Source organism: Corvus hawaiiensis, chromosome 17 (assembly GCF_020740725.1).
Source record: "Corvus hawaiiensis isolate bCorHaw1 chromosome 17, bCorHaw1.pri.cur, whole genome shotgun sequence".
Taxonomy (NCBI): Eukaryota; Metazoa; Chordata; class Aves; order Passeriformes; family Corvidae; genus Corvus; species Corvus hawaiiensis.
Window position 1 is genome coordinate 10480911 of NC_063229.1, and position 14072 is coordinate 10494982.

General features: G+C 45.0%; 1 protein-coding gene across 2 annotated transcripts in view; it reads right to left on the reverse strand.

Moving 5' to 3' along the window:
- Positions 1-3251: 3251 nt before the first annotated feature.
- The window catches only part of COL20A1 (collagen type XX alpha 1 chain), a 51669-nt gene continuing 40848 nt past the window's right edge, over positions 3252-14072 (reverse strand). For both annotated transcript variants that reach the window (XM_048322151.1, XM_048322150.1), the window contains 12 exons: positions 13178-13231; positions 12271-12366; positions 11704-11757; positions 11310-11363; positions 10930-10983; positions 9517-9588; positions 8813-8848; positions 7477-7543; positions 6441-6629; positions 5054-5131; positions 4090-4245; positions 3252-3593 (listed from right to left, as the gene is read on the reverse strand). In XM_048322151.1, coding sequence (XP_048178108.1) covers positions 3580-3593; positions 4090-4245; positions 5054-5131; positions 6441-6629; positions 7477-7543; positions 8813-8848; positions 9517-9588; positions 10930-10983; positions 11310-11363; positions 11704-11757; positions 12271-12366; positions 13178-13231 — 924 coding nt within the window. In that variant the 3' untranslated portion in view covers positions 3252-3579. The remainder of the gene's footprint in view (positions 3594-4089; positions 4246-5053; positions 5132-6440; positions 6630-7476; positions 7544-8812; positions 8849-9516; positions 9589-10929; positions 10984-11309; positions 11364-11703; positions 11758-12270; positions 12367-13177; positions 13232-14072) is intronic.

Genomic DNA, 14072 nt, shown 5'->3' on the forward strand with positions numbered 1-14072 from the left:
TAGAATAATGAATAATTGTGCTATTTCAAACCCATGGAACACAAAGAGGGGTTTTTAGCATATGAAAGACTCCGGGAAAATGCATGCAGCTAGACTGCTGGCATTTGTAATGTTCCCAGCTCAGAAATTATTCCCAGGACTTGAGTGAACAAGCTGGCATCAGAAGAAGAGTGAGGAAGCAAGAGTGGGACACAACAAGAGCTCTAAAAGTTTCTTGGCAAAGATCCACAGAAAAGTAAATGGTTTTCAGGTTCGAGTGCAAAACTAAGCTCAGAGACCCCAAAGGCATCAAAGACAGCAGATATGGATGTTGATCTTTTCTGTTTTACTTGTGCAGGAGAGATTGAATCCTTGCCATGGTGTTTGATGCTTTCCTTCCAGTACTGCTCCTTTGGGCATGAATGGAAGAAAAATGACTGTAACAACCTCAGTTACCTCCATTGTTCTGTTTTTCCCTACTTCTTCTTTCTTCTGCTTCCCTAATGCTCACTTTGCCTTATCATCTTCCCAGCCACAGAGGATGCAGGGTATTTTGTCTGCAGCTGGCTAGTAGGATGATCAATGTAATCCCCATTTCCCCAGCATTTTCAGGGCTGATTTCCATCTCATTCCCCGATGAGCTAATCCACATAGCTTATAACACCTCCCTTTTGGATAAGTTTCTCTAGACATTTATCAAGAAACTGGACTCAAGGAAATTCACTGGTGTAGAGACAGACAAGCAGAGAGATGCAGCTGTGAGATGCAAGATTCATGCCCAGTCCTTAGAAAGCCACCCCCATAACATCCCCACCTGGCTCGATGGTCCCACCTGGCCCTCCCCCACTGCAGTGATATTCATCAATGAGACCTTTCCTCCTCTCCCAGGATATCTTTTTGTTTCCAGCCCTTTAATTCTGGTCCAGCCAAGCTGTTGAGTCATGGAGAAAAGGCATAACAATCTCTGCTGCCTTGTTAACAGCACTGCTGGTTACTCCTGTGGTTATATCTTACTCCTGAGACAGAGGTAACACCTCAAAAAGATGCTCTAGCAAAAATATCTGTCACTGAAAGGTTCTCAGCCTCTGCCAGAATCCACCTACACCAGGTGGGTCAAACTCTCAGTGCCCAAAATCTCCCAGCAGAAAAGCTCTTTGGCTCAAGGAATTGGGTTACAAAGCTCTGGCACAGGCTCTGTGACACTTCATGGACTAAATATCCTTGATTTCAAGTAAATAAAACTACTCATGGGACAAAATTTAGGAAGATAAATGGGCAAATTGTTTGTGCAGGTTGTCTGTCTCCTAATCAATAGCCCTGCTGGGACCCAATTGTGTTAAAGCCTGACCCTTCCTGTTGTATCTGAAATAATCAGACAAAAGCAAATGTTACTTGAAATTCTATCAAAATAGATCAAATCCCAAGACAGGCAGTGAGGGAACGTGAGCAATTTTCAAAAACAGTTGATAAAGAAACATAAAGGAGCTCTGTCTCAAATCACCTGCAGTCACTAATTTGAAGAGGCAGAACAGCAAGTTCAGAACTGGGAATTTGGCTGCACTGGCTTAAGTCAGAAAAGAAGAGTAATTACCTGCAAATGCAGATATTCCTCACTGCACTGCTTACCTTCCCCACTTTGTGACCATTTCATGGTAATAATCTTCAGGTCTGCTCTGCAGGCACTCCTTTTACCTCCCTGCCTTTGCTCCCACTGCTTTCACCTGCCAGTTATCACAGCTTTGGAGTTTACACTCAGTGCTAAATTCAGAACCATTCTGAACCAATTTAATGCAGATTTGCTTTGTTTGTTGGGGTTTTTTTCCAAGGAATAGGTAAAGCACAGTTCCAAAGCTCTTTGACCTGTATCAACAGGTCACACAACACCTCAACTCCCAACACCTGTGCAGGGTGTTCCTGTGAATGTGTCTCTTCCAAACACTGTGTTCCTGCTGTGCTGGAACCTCCAGCTCCTTTAACCTCTCCTTTTTCTTCTGACTGGAGCTCTGTCTGCAACAACTCTTCATCTGAGCTGAAAGGTTTCCATTTTATATGGCAAGACAAGTCTGGAGAGCTCCACAGTGAACAGAAATGTTACTTCTATCAGAGCGGCATTTCTGTGCATTTTCCTGTATTCTCCAAAGGGAATGCATGTCATACTGAAAATATTAATTCTTGGGAGTTTCTAGAGAATGAACACATGTAAAGCCAAGGACTACTTTAAATACTTACAGGATGCAGTAACCATATTTTATCTCACTTTTGTTGCAGGGTGGCTCCCACAAGAGTCTGACATGTTCCAATGTTCCTTTAGCAGATTTTCTTAGCTCTATAGGATTTTTCCTTAATCACAGGAAGACATAATGTTTGGACTCATTGTCTAAAAAACTCAATTCTCCTAAGGTAAACCTCTTCTCCTTGGTATTGATGTGGCAATCTGCTTTCTAAATGTGATACATTTGCAGCTAAGTTTTCAAAGGTTGGCTGTAGCTGTATGACACCCAGGCTGCCAGCCTGCATGTAACTGCAGAAATTACACATCCAGAAGAAATACACAGGAATGTGCACGATGCTCCATTTTTTACCTCTTAACAGCTTTGAAAAACCTGTACTGATACTTTTTGTGCCCCTCTGCTGTAGGGTTAGGGTTTAAATCAGAGCTCAGGAAGGTTTGTTTCTGAAGCAGGGGCAGGTTATAGGCAGTGATCCAGCACAGCCTGAAGCAGTGTTTGCAAAGAAGGAGGAACATTTTTCTCCGTATCTGCATGGTTTGTTGCAGACACATCTCAGCTGATGGCAAGGAAAGGGGTGTAACATGACAATTACTTCCATGTCATATGGGTAAAAGCCAGACTCGGATCTATTCAGTATTCCACCTGATAAAATGTAAAGTAGCTACTCAGCCTGCAGGAGAGAGACATGGAAAAGGCAGTAGGTTAATCTCCAGCTCCTCTAAGCACACGTTTGTGACTCATGTAAGGCTTTGCCTGAGTTACCAAGCCCCAGAGAAGGAGTGGAACAGTGGTTTGCCACATCACAGTGAGGTGATTTCTGGCTGCAATGTTGGTGTACAAAACACCCCTGCAAGGAAACCATCAGCATTCTGCCAAAAGCAGAAAGAGCCAAGATGGTGCTAGACTTTGTTACCTTGGCAGCCAGCAGAAAATGCAGCTTTACTCCAGTGGATTTGCCTCTTTGGTCATGAGGTGCTATTCTTCTCTGTGCTGGGGACACAGAACAACAATGGACATAGAGAAACCACAATCAGACAAACAGGCAGAAATTATTTGTTATTTCTGAGCATTTCAATACACTATTTCTTCTTCTTGCAAGTCTGTCAGCCTGAGTGTCCAGCTGTGCCTTTTTTCTTGCTGTGGGACGTGCAATGTGAGTTGGAGCACTGCAGTTGTGCAGACAGATGGCTCCCCCAGACAAAGGCTGTGGCTGTGGAGTTTGATTGACTTGTCCATACAGAAATGATGGAGCATTAAAAAAACATAACACATCTGCTGTTCGGGTTGCTGCTTCTTTTGGAGTGTGTGGAGTTTTCTTCCAGAGATTTCCAGGGAAAAGCAATGTCTTCAGCTGCCTCCGCCCCAGCCATCAGGGGACAAAACCTGTGTGTGGAAAGGATGAAGCCACTGAGCAAATGAATAAATCAGTGTCAAGGTCTGAGAAGGAATGGCACAGAATTAATCCCTTTCCCTTGTAAACCTTTTATTCCATGCCAGTGAATTTCTTCATCGCCCAGGTCTTTGTACCACTGAGCCTCCATGAAATGTAAATGTAGGAACTGAGGAATTGTTCCTCGCTCCATCCCCCATGGAAACATTGCTGGGGACATGAAGAACTGATTCCCCATGATCACTCCCCACCTGCCTGACTACTGCTGCAGTTATGTATTAATCCCTGAAAGATGGCTGAGGAACAGCCCATGGAGCTGGCTTTTATCCATGTGGATTGCATGGGAATCACCCTGACTGCTTTTCAGAGGAGGCTTTGCAGCACTGATGGTGCCTGAAGGATGAACAGAGGTCTCTGCCTGGCTGAAGAGAAGTAACCAGAGACCAGTCATAAAATCATAACTTCTGTACTGACATAGTCAGGACTTACCTCTTCTGTCGGCCTCATAACATCCAGAGATATCACAGCCCCCTGGATACCCAGGCTGCCCAGGCTGCCCTCTGGCACCAGGGAAACCTGGAGGACCGGCATTCCCAGGGTAACCCTTCGGACCTGGTTTTCCCTGCACAGCTTCTCCTGGAGGGCCTGCAGAAGGAGAAGCACTGTAAGCTGTAGCACATCTGCTTTAGCAGTGTGATACCTCTTCTGTATTTTCCTCCATCCTACATGGCAGGTAATTTTCTGAGCGTGGCTTCCTCATTTTGGTGGACAAATAGGACCTGCCTGTCGGAAAACATGTTCTGAATCCCAGTAACTGAATCCCAGTATTCTTGACCTTAAGGGTGCCCAGCTTCGCTAAAACTGGAGCCTGGTTATGAGAACACAAAATCCACCTACACGTTAATGCAGAGAATCACCTTAACCCCAGGATCCATCCCAGAGTCATTGGGTTTTGTGTCTCACATCTCAGCTATAGAAAATGAAATGAAGAATGTGTTTGACCACACTCTTTTGACAGTGCCTGGTTTGTTATGCCAGTGGAAAACTTCCCACAGACCCCAAGCAGCAGGGATCAGGGTGGAGGAGTACGCCAAATCCTCACAGATTACTCACAAACCCTTATGTTCCACGAGCTGAATTTTCAGAGCTTCTGTCTCCTGAGCATCTGGTCTTGCATGCAAAAAGGCAGCAAAACTAAAACTGCCTGGATGTGTCTCAGGTCCTTAAAATACATCATCCCCTGGGAATGGGTACCAGAGGGAAGAAGCTGCCTGGAGTAATCTCTTGCATCTTAGCAGAGAGGAACCAAGGATGCTGCCAGCAGGGCTGTGGTGGGAAGGTCAGTCCAACCCCACCACAGTGCTCCTTCAGCTGCATGATGCTTTGAATCTGAGAGCTGGTGGCCATCACATGGCCTTGCTGGATCAATAAATAGAGGTTGTGGTCACTCTACCTGTTCTGCCTCTGGGTCCTTGGCTCCCTTCCTCACTGGCTCCAGACATCCCTTTCTCTCCTTTGGGCCCTGGGGCACCTATTCACAAATAAGAGATAAGTGTTGCTTCACTGTATTTCAAATTTAACCCTTCATTGAGGCTCCTGCAGTCTCCCCACGTGTCAAAGTGGAGTCACAGCCCTTGGCAACACTGAGAAACGTCCATCTGCTTTCATTCAGTCCGGGCACCTACTCTTGCTGTGACCAACAGGACATTGATTTCTTTGATCCACACAGCACTGATTTGCAGCCCAAGAGGGGTGGGAATGAACATTTTTCACAGAGAAATTCATGCACCAGCCTGAGGGTCAGGTCCACCTCTGTGCCCTTCATGCGCATCAGACAAATCACAAAGCTGAGCTGTCTCTTTGACCAGGTGCTGGTTAGCCAGGATTGCTGTTTTCATGTTAAATTACTCATGAAACCAGTACCTCTCAGAGAAAACAGGTACATTTTGACGAAATATGATTTTTCATTGTTTTAAGATGAAAATATTTCGATCAGCCATGTCCTTCAGGTGGACATTTTCATTGAAATTCATCTTCTCCCATCTCCTGCTTGGCAGGCTGGAAAAATCTGCAGGTTGTTATTCCCTTTTCTCTGAAGTGACATTTTGATAAACTCTGGAGATACCAGCTAGGACTGATTACTGCAGGAGGAAGGAGTTAAACAGAACATTTCCAGTTACTCCGAGGTGTTAGGACAGTGCTCAAACCAATGTTTTACTTTTTATTTTGACGGACAATTACTTGAGCCACTGACAAACATCATCTGCAAATCCAAGCAAAACATCTTCCCACCTTTCACTCATTTGTGTCCAGTAACTGAGGCCAATTCTGAGATTTCATTAATCTATTTCTTTAGTCACATCTGAGTCTTTCATTGTTGAAACTACTGCTCCAGAAACTTGCTTCCCCTTTAAAGATTGCTTCAGTTGCCTCATGCCCTCCATCAGCGTTTTCCAACACTTCTCATTTCTGCCCAAAGCCAATCTGTTCCACCACCATGTGTTCACCCAAAAGGCTGCTTCTTTTGCCTTTCTATAGGAAAAACCTCCTGCCCTCTAAAATTAAACTCTCCATGCCCCCCAAACCTACAAATGGTGCCAAACTGGCCTTTCCCTCAATGCAGAGCTTGAAGATAGAGTGGGCTCCATCTGGCTTCTCCCTACTCGTTGAGATTTATAACTTGGGTGTCTCTTCCTAGAACTGAGAAGTCCAAAAGGAAAACAGCAATGAAATTAGATAATATCATGGATTATCTTTACATTACTGCTTGAGGCACTGAGATGTTTAGTTAAAGTATCAAAGATACAGTGAAAAATGTTTATGAACACTTCTGTCCTTACCTCTCTCTCCTGGATACCCATCTTTGCCTGGCTGTCCAGGGATGCCATTTTCTCCTTTTTCTCCACTGCTCCCAGGTGGGCCTGGAGGACCTGGTGGTCCTGGTTCTCCTGGTTTTAACCTTTCCTCCCAAATGGGAACTGGTTTCCTTGCATGTTCATGTATGAATGAATCAAGCTTCAACACATGAGCTGAGAAGGCAAGACAGAAAAAAAATGTTTCCTTGGCTGAGAAATTCAGAAGAGACATAAAAATCAAAGGATTTTGTCTAAAAAGGTACTCAGAATGATCAGCTAGTGCTAAAAAGCTGTCAGTCCCAACTGAGAAAGGCAGAAGATGAAGATGGGCAGCTGAGTGATGACTTTGCTGCCTGACCTTGGACAAGCCACTGCTTCTCTTCGCACATCACAGCACAGGAGCTTTACAGAACTGCCTCATCTTGGGAGGAATCAGCACATATCACTGAAATAATAATTTCTCTCAAATTAGTTTCAAGCTTCTCCATTTAAGAAATAAAGGAGGCTTTGCAAAACACCAGAGGGTTTTGCAAATAAATATTTCACAGGTCTTCTCTGTGCTAATGCCACCTGCTAAAGCCAAAGTAGGGCTTAGAGCCTGAGGTGGGACATGTGCTATCTGTGGTGCTCAGCAGGCCACAGGGTGGTGGAGCTCCTGGGATCACTACAGCTTCAGGCTGTCTCTCCTCTGGTTTTCCACTGCTGGAGAGTCACAGGATCACAGACTCACAGGATGGTTTGACTTAGAAGGGACATTAAAGCTCATCTCATTCCACCCCCCAGCCACGGGCAGGGACACCTTCCACTGTCCCAGGTTGCTCCAAGCCCCATCCAACCTGGCCTTGGACACTTCCAGGGATGGGGCAGCCGCAGCTTCTCTGGGCACCCTGTGCCAGGGCCTCCCCATCCTCACAGGGAACAATTTTATATCTGATATAAATCTAATCTTCCAGCTTAAAGCCAGTCCCCCTTGTCCTATCACCACATGAACGCACTCGGGAGTTGGGCTGGTTGTACTCACTCTGAATCATCCGCTCACAAGCCTGGCTAACGAGCTGGTAAATTGTGGCCAAAGACTGTGGCTCCCCCTAAAATGAAGTATTTTTTTTTTTAAATTAAGAAAAAAAGGAAGTATTAATATCTTTTAGAAAGGATCGATATCCTAATGCATGATAGCTTTCAGCCCATTCATTTTCTCAGCTTGCATTCCAGAGATATTAATTACTGTGAAATGCAGCTCTATTTATTTATCACGAAGCTCTGAAACCAGAAAATTGAAATTGGAAACATCAATAATTGCTTTTCTCCTGTACATCAAAAGGCCCAGACTGAATCTAAATAATTACCAAAAAACAGAGAGCAAATTTCACCCTCAAATTTTATCAGAAAAGATGCTAAGTCTATAACTCAGTGTTCTGTGATATGTAAAACATTTAGTATGATCAGATATTACAATGTCCTATCTTTGACTCCATCTTCTATGAATATTGATTCTTCCTGTATTTTGAATAAATCATGTATAAGGGGCCCTCTAGAAAGTTTTAGTAAAGCAGGGAAAAGTGATAAAAATGCAAAAACCTGCTTAAAAATAAACACTGACTGAAAATTCATACCTAATGCATGTGCTTCCAGAACTGTTTATAAAACATACATCTCTGGCTGGATCACAGTGCAGATAATCCAGGCTTAAAAAACTGCTTGGTGCAACACCCAAGGAAGGGGGAAATTGAAAGTTCCAATGTGAAGAAAAGTCTAGAAAAAGAAAAGCTGGTGGGATCGGAAGGAGAATGGTCTTAAAAATTATAATTCTGAGGCATTAACTTGAGACAAAAGCACCTCATCCCCGTCTGAAGACAAATTTGCATAAATCAATCTTGGCAATGACTCCTAGAAAGACATGGCATTTTAATTTAACCAGAAGTCAGGATGAGAAAAACCTGAAAAACTTCTTTTCCCAACAAAATAACCTTCCAAGGTAGTGTGGATGTCCTGACTGCCAAGGTTCTGTACTGGGGCACAGACAATGATTATTGCAGATGAGTTCCCTTTTGCAACACATTAAACAAGAACAAAGTGGGTTTGGACTTTTTCCTTCTCAGCAAAGAATAGATTTGCGTTTGACATTTCTGCTTCATTACTGCAAATGATACTAAGGAGCTCCTGACTGCTGTGGGATTATTTATATCCCACCAGCCCAGCCCCTGCAGGTGAAAGGAAAGGCAACAAGCAATAGGTACAGTCATCACTGGAGAGGTCTGGCTTGCATTTGTAAGCAAAGGTTGCAATTCAGGTTACCACACCCACTCTTTTGAGTGTAGGATGAACTGACAGTGTCACCTGGCACCAGAAAAACTCACTTTCTCTCCTCTTTCTCCTTTTGGACCTGGCAGTCCCTATAGGGAAAAAAAATTAAAAATAAATAAGTTAAGGCATGGAAGAATAGAAAACAAACAAAGACTTTCAGTGGGGGTGTGGGTTACATTAGTGGGACATGGAGCACAAAGTTTGTTTCTCACACTCTTGTTGTTTCCTTCTGGCAGTGCTTGTAAGAGCTTTAAGTTATAGGAACACTTTGTTATTATAGAAAAATAATAATAAATCAGTAACTGGAGCAGTGGGATAAGCACCATCTGCAGGGGAGCAGAAATTTCTCAGCTGTGATCTTCGAACAGATTTCCCAACTGGGCAGGTGGTTTTTAACATCTGAAGAGAAGAAATACCTGTGACATTTAGATCTGGGGTTTCACCTACAAGCCCAATGCTGGCTGCTATAGCTCAGGAGTGACTCTCTTGCTTTATTCTAGAAGCTTACACCAGAAATTTGTTTAGATTTTGTGTAGCAGGTGAATCTACAGAGGGCGAAGGGAGGTGGGATTTGTTGAATGTTTTATCAACAGATTAGTAGCCTGGGCTTTGACTGCCCAGACATTGCCTTAGGAAGGATGAGTGTGAATTTAAAGCACCCTTTAGACTCTGAAGGAGAGCTGCTGTGGGAACAGCTCATTTCCATTCAATTATTCCATGCCTTGGCCTTCTTTGAGACCCAAGAGCAGAAACCTACTGTTGGCCCAACATCACCCGGAGGTCCCTTCTCGCCACTGCTGCCTCGGGTGCCTGTTGCTCCTTGGAAACCCTGCAGACATTAAAAATCTAGTTATTTCCAAACTTCTTTTTCTGTTCAAGGGCTACAGGGCCTCCAGCAGTGTGAGTTTAGAGGACTCAAGCAAGGGAACAGTAGCCTTAAGTTTCCTGTCCGGCCACGAGCCCACTGTTAAAAGCACATTGTGTGTGTGAGTTACGTTCACATCATTTCCCATCACCATCTCAACTATGGCCAAGCCAGCAAAGCTGAGTTTTACCAACAAACTGCAAGGCAGTTTATACTCTACAGGCTTTTGATCCTTCATTACATATTCAGATTTAGACATAGCCTAGAGCACAACCCTTTTCTTCAGCCTCCCAATACCACATGGTTGTTTTCTTTTTCCTTTAAAACCTGTGCTGGCCTCTAATACTTTACAACATTAACAGCAGCTTAGAGAGTGGGAAGCACCTTCTATGGTCATTCATCTCCTCTTTGTGAAGTTTCTGTGCCTTTTGGAGCCATAAAGGGAAGAAAAAAATTAGCCAAACACAACTAGCAGAAATACTTTCTTTTAGAATTTTCCAGCTATTACATTTAAACTCAGTAGATATTAGCAACTTTTCTGAACAGTGAAAATGAGAAAAGTTTTCAAGGCAGCACCAGAACAGCTTGCAGAGCCTGCTCTGAAGATGACAGTGCTTTCCTCATATTTAAAAAGCTGAGGCTCAACCCTGCCAGCTCCACATCTTCCCCAGGATGAACAAGTCAAAGTTACGAGCTGAATTCAACCTTGGCTCCCCTAAATAACTTAGCACAACTACTGCCAAATTCCTTATAATTCAGCAGTGAGACTCAGATGTGAGATTCAGCTGTGAGAATCAGTAACTTATCAGGTCCACCAGCCATCAACTAAACCCAAATTTGGTTCAGTTTCCCAAGTAAAATGAACTGTTCCTGTGGTGCCTTCCAATTAACAGCTGTAAATCAACAGATCTCAAAGTTCTGCTCCAGCCCTGGCAGCAGATACTGGCAGTGATGTGGGGGGAAACCTTTCACACTGCCTGCATCCTCCAGCTCCTGCTGATTTCGGTCTAGCAAGCCAAATCACCTCCAACTCAACCAGCAGTTGGAAAGCAGTAGTGTCAGGAAAGTGAAAATAGCAAAACAAGAATCTCCGCGCTGGGATGAAGCTTCCTCAGGACTTGCCAGAGGAAGCCAAGAATTTTCTTCTCACACTGAGAGTGGCAGGGAAAGGGGGCTCCTGCACAATGTGCCAGGTATTCCCCATGGTACCCTGCGAAGGGGGTTTGCCCTGACACTTTCAGGTGAAACCACGAAACTCTGCTGAGGAACAGATTTTGATGTGCATCACTCACAGCGAGTACTCACCCTTGGTCCAGGAGGTCCTGGAGGTCCAGCTGTGCCTTCTAGTCCCCTCACACCCTGCAAAACCAAATCCAGTCATTTACTAATGAGAGGATTCTAAGAGACCTCATAGGCAGTGAGATGTTTTTCCATGTGCTGCTTTTAACAGGAACTTGCTACAGATGGGTAAAAAAAGCATCTGTCGAGCAGGAAGAAGGGTGGCACCTGCTCAAATTTGGCCAAACTTGAAATGATCCCATTTTTTTTCCCCCGTCCCTCTGGCTTTTTGAAAAGACCATTCACTTCTACACTGAGTGCATTGGGATGTTTTGGGTCTCTGCTGGGACACTCCCAGCAGATTTTTAGGCAACCTCACATAAAACCTCAGGGGTGAAGTGTTTTACCTTTGCGCCTTGAAGTCCATCCCTGCCTGGAGCTCCCTGCACACCAGGAATGCCCTGTAAATCAGAATGGCTGGGTAAAGTCAGCATCTGATTATCACTGCCCTAATTCATCTTGTAACAGAGGACAGAAGAAAAATGTCAAAGAAGAAACAGATTTATTCATTAAACAGAGCAAGGACTGTTGTCCCAGTTTTAATTCCATCATATCTAGCTTCCAGGTAGGTTTATCTTTCTTACACCAAGTGACTCAGTTTCCCTTGGGAAAGTGATGACACTCCAAAATCACAGTTCCCAAGCAGACAACAGCAACAACTTTTCAGACTTCCCTCAAGTAGTCACTCAGAAAAAAAGGGAAAATCTTCGGGACAAGTAAAAGGAGTGTGTTTACCATTACCTGCATGCCAGGGATTCCAGTATCTCCTTTCTCTCCTTTAATTCCTGGTGGTCCCTTGGATAAAAACAGAAGCACACAGTTGGGTGTGTGGCAGAACGCTTTAAGGCAAAGAGCATCCTGCTGCTCCACATCCATGTCCCGGGTTGTTCCTGCTCCCTGCAGTGTTCCAGGGTAATTTACAGCCACAGCATGTGCACGGGGATTTCTGCCATCCCAAACATGTGGCAGTCCTTGCCACTACTCCCTGCCAAGCAGTGATGATCGCTGGAAAGCAAAATGCCTGAATATTCATAGGATATCCTGAGTTGGAAGGGACCCCACTGGGCTGCTTTCAACAAAAGCCCGTTAAGGAGAGTCTGGACAAAAACAAGCTTTGGCCAGAATGATTAAGTGCAGGGCCTCATCAGCATAAAACTCATTGATTGTCATCTCTCCCTCTGCAGCTGTTCAGCTGTTAGTGAGGGTGATGTAAATACATAAATCACAGTATTGATACCCATTTCTGAGACAAGTTCTAACTGCAAAGAGCGAGTGACAAAAAAAAAGGCAATGGAAGAGGTCACATACCACAGGGCCCTGAACTGTGATTCCTTGGGAACCTGGAGAGCCTTGTTGGCCACTGGGACCCGCTGGTCCTACTTGTCCAGGTGGGCCTGGTTCACCCTGAAACCAAAGACAAGGAAACAATCATAGGGAAGGGAAGTGGTCAGTGCCTGCTGTCCTCATGGGCTGCACTGCTCGAGCTGGGTCAGCATGAACCATCTACGGGATTCGAGATGAAATTGGGGCACTGAGGACATCTCCGGTAACCTCAGCTGCCTTTGTATTTTAGATCCAAGATTTTGGTTCATCTTTCATGGGAGCAGACAGCAAAGCTGCAAAGGGTGCTTTGCAGAACACAATTCACCTTTCCAAGCAGTTATTCCTGTTATTCAATGTAGTCAGAGAGCAAAGGGAAACGTTCCTTAGCCCATTGCTGTGATCTGTATCCATTCTCACTCCTTCCCTCAGACCTTTCCCCTGTAGCCATGCTGCTTTCCCAGATGTAATCCCAAAAAATGGCACCAGCGGGCTGCTCTGGCTCTGCCCTGTGCTGATCCATGTGCTGTGAACACTTGCACCAGGGCTTGCTCCCATCCCCAGGGCTGGGGGATTCAGACCCAGCTATTCCCCGTGCTCAGCTCCTCATGCTGCTCAGCCCCAGGGCAGTACCAATGTGTCTGCTCCGGAGGCTTGGCAGCAACAACAAGCACAGTGCAAAGCCTGACCCTGTCCCAGCACAGCTGCTCTCAGAGGGCATTGCTGACCATGTACAGTGCATTAATTCAGCACAACTGGGCTCATGATCTCAATTTCCAAAGCCCAGCTGAGCATTTAATTAATGATAAGTGATCCCATCCTCCTCGATGTGTTGTTAAGACTCTGTTTGGGCTCAGCTTGGTGCAGTGAGATAATCTCCAGCCTAAGGACTCACCTTGGGTCCTGGCTCTCCCTGCTCCCCCTGAGGTCCTCTCCTCCCAGGGCTGCCCTGCCAGTGGGACACAAAGAATACCATCATATTTACTGCACTGTAATGAGGAGCCTGGGGGACAGAACTCTGTGCACTTCACTGCCCCACAGTGAAAGATGTTTCCTGCCCCACAGAGCTCACACCAAATAGAGACAAGAAGAAAATTAGTTGGGTTGTCCAGGAAATGCAGGAAAGGGAAGAAGAAAGGAACAGCACAGCCCCTCCATGACCAGCCTTGGGAACACAGCACTCACTCCCAGCAGGGAGAGAGGAAGTTCCAACCTGTTTCAGCTCCCTCCAACTCCCTCAGTGGATCCATGCTAAGACGACATCTCATATGGGCATGGGAACACATTGAGAAGGAAAAAAAGGGGTGCTCACATCCACACCCCTCTGAGACTGTTGGGTTTTATATTCTCCATCCCAGAGAAGAGACACGTGCTGAGATCAGGGACAGCACCTGGCTCTGGGAGACCTGGCTTAGCTCTGCCTCTGCCTGACACTGGGTGTGGAGAAGAAATCAACCTTCTGGCATGAACTCATTGTGTGTGAATTTTGACATCTCAATCTGAACATTGCTACTTGAATCCAATAAAAATGTGGATTTGAATTGAGAAGCACAGGCAGGGGACTTTGGGAAAAGTGCTTTCAGAAGTGTTCAGAAACTCATTCCAGAAGCCAGCTGGATCTGGTCAGAAACACTCATTAAGGACAGTGATAAATACAAGGTGGGACATGTCCTGCTAACTGGAGTTTTAAAAATAGCAGTGAGTGCTGTTGTAACTGCAGCAAATTACCAGGGGTTCAGTGGTGTGAGGAGAAGGTTATGTGTCAAAACCCGATTTCCTCTAATGCTTTA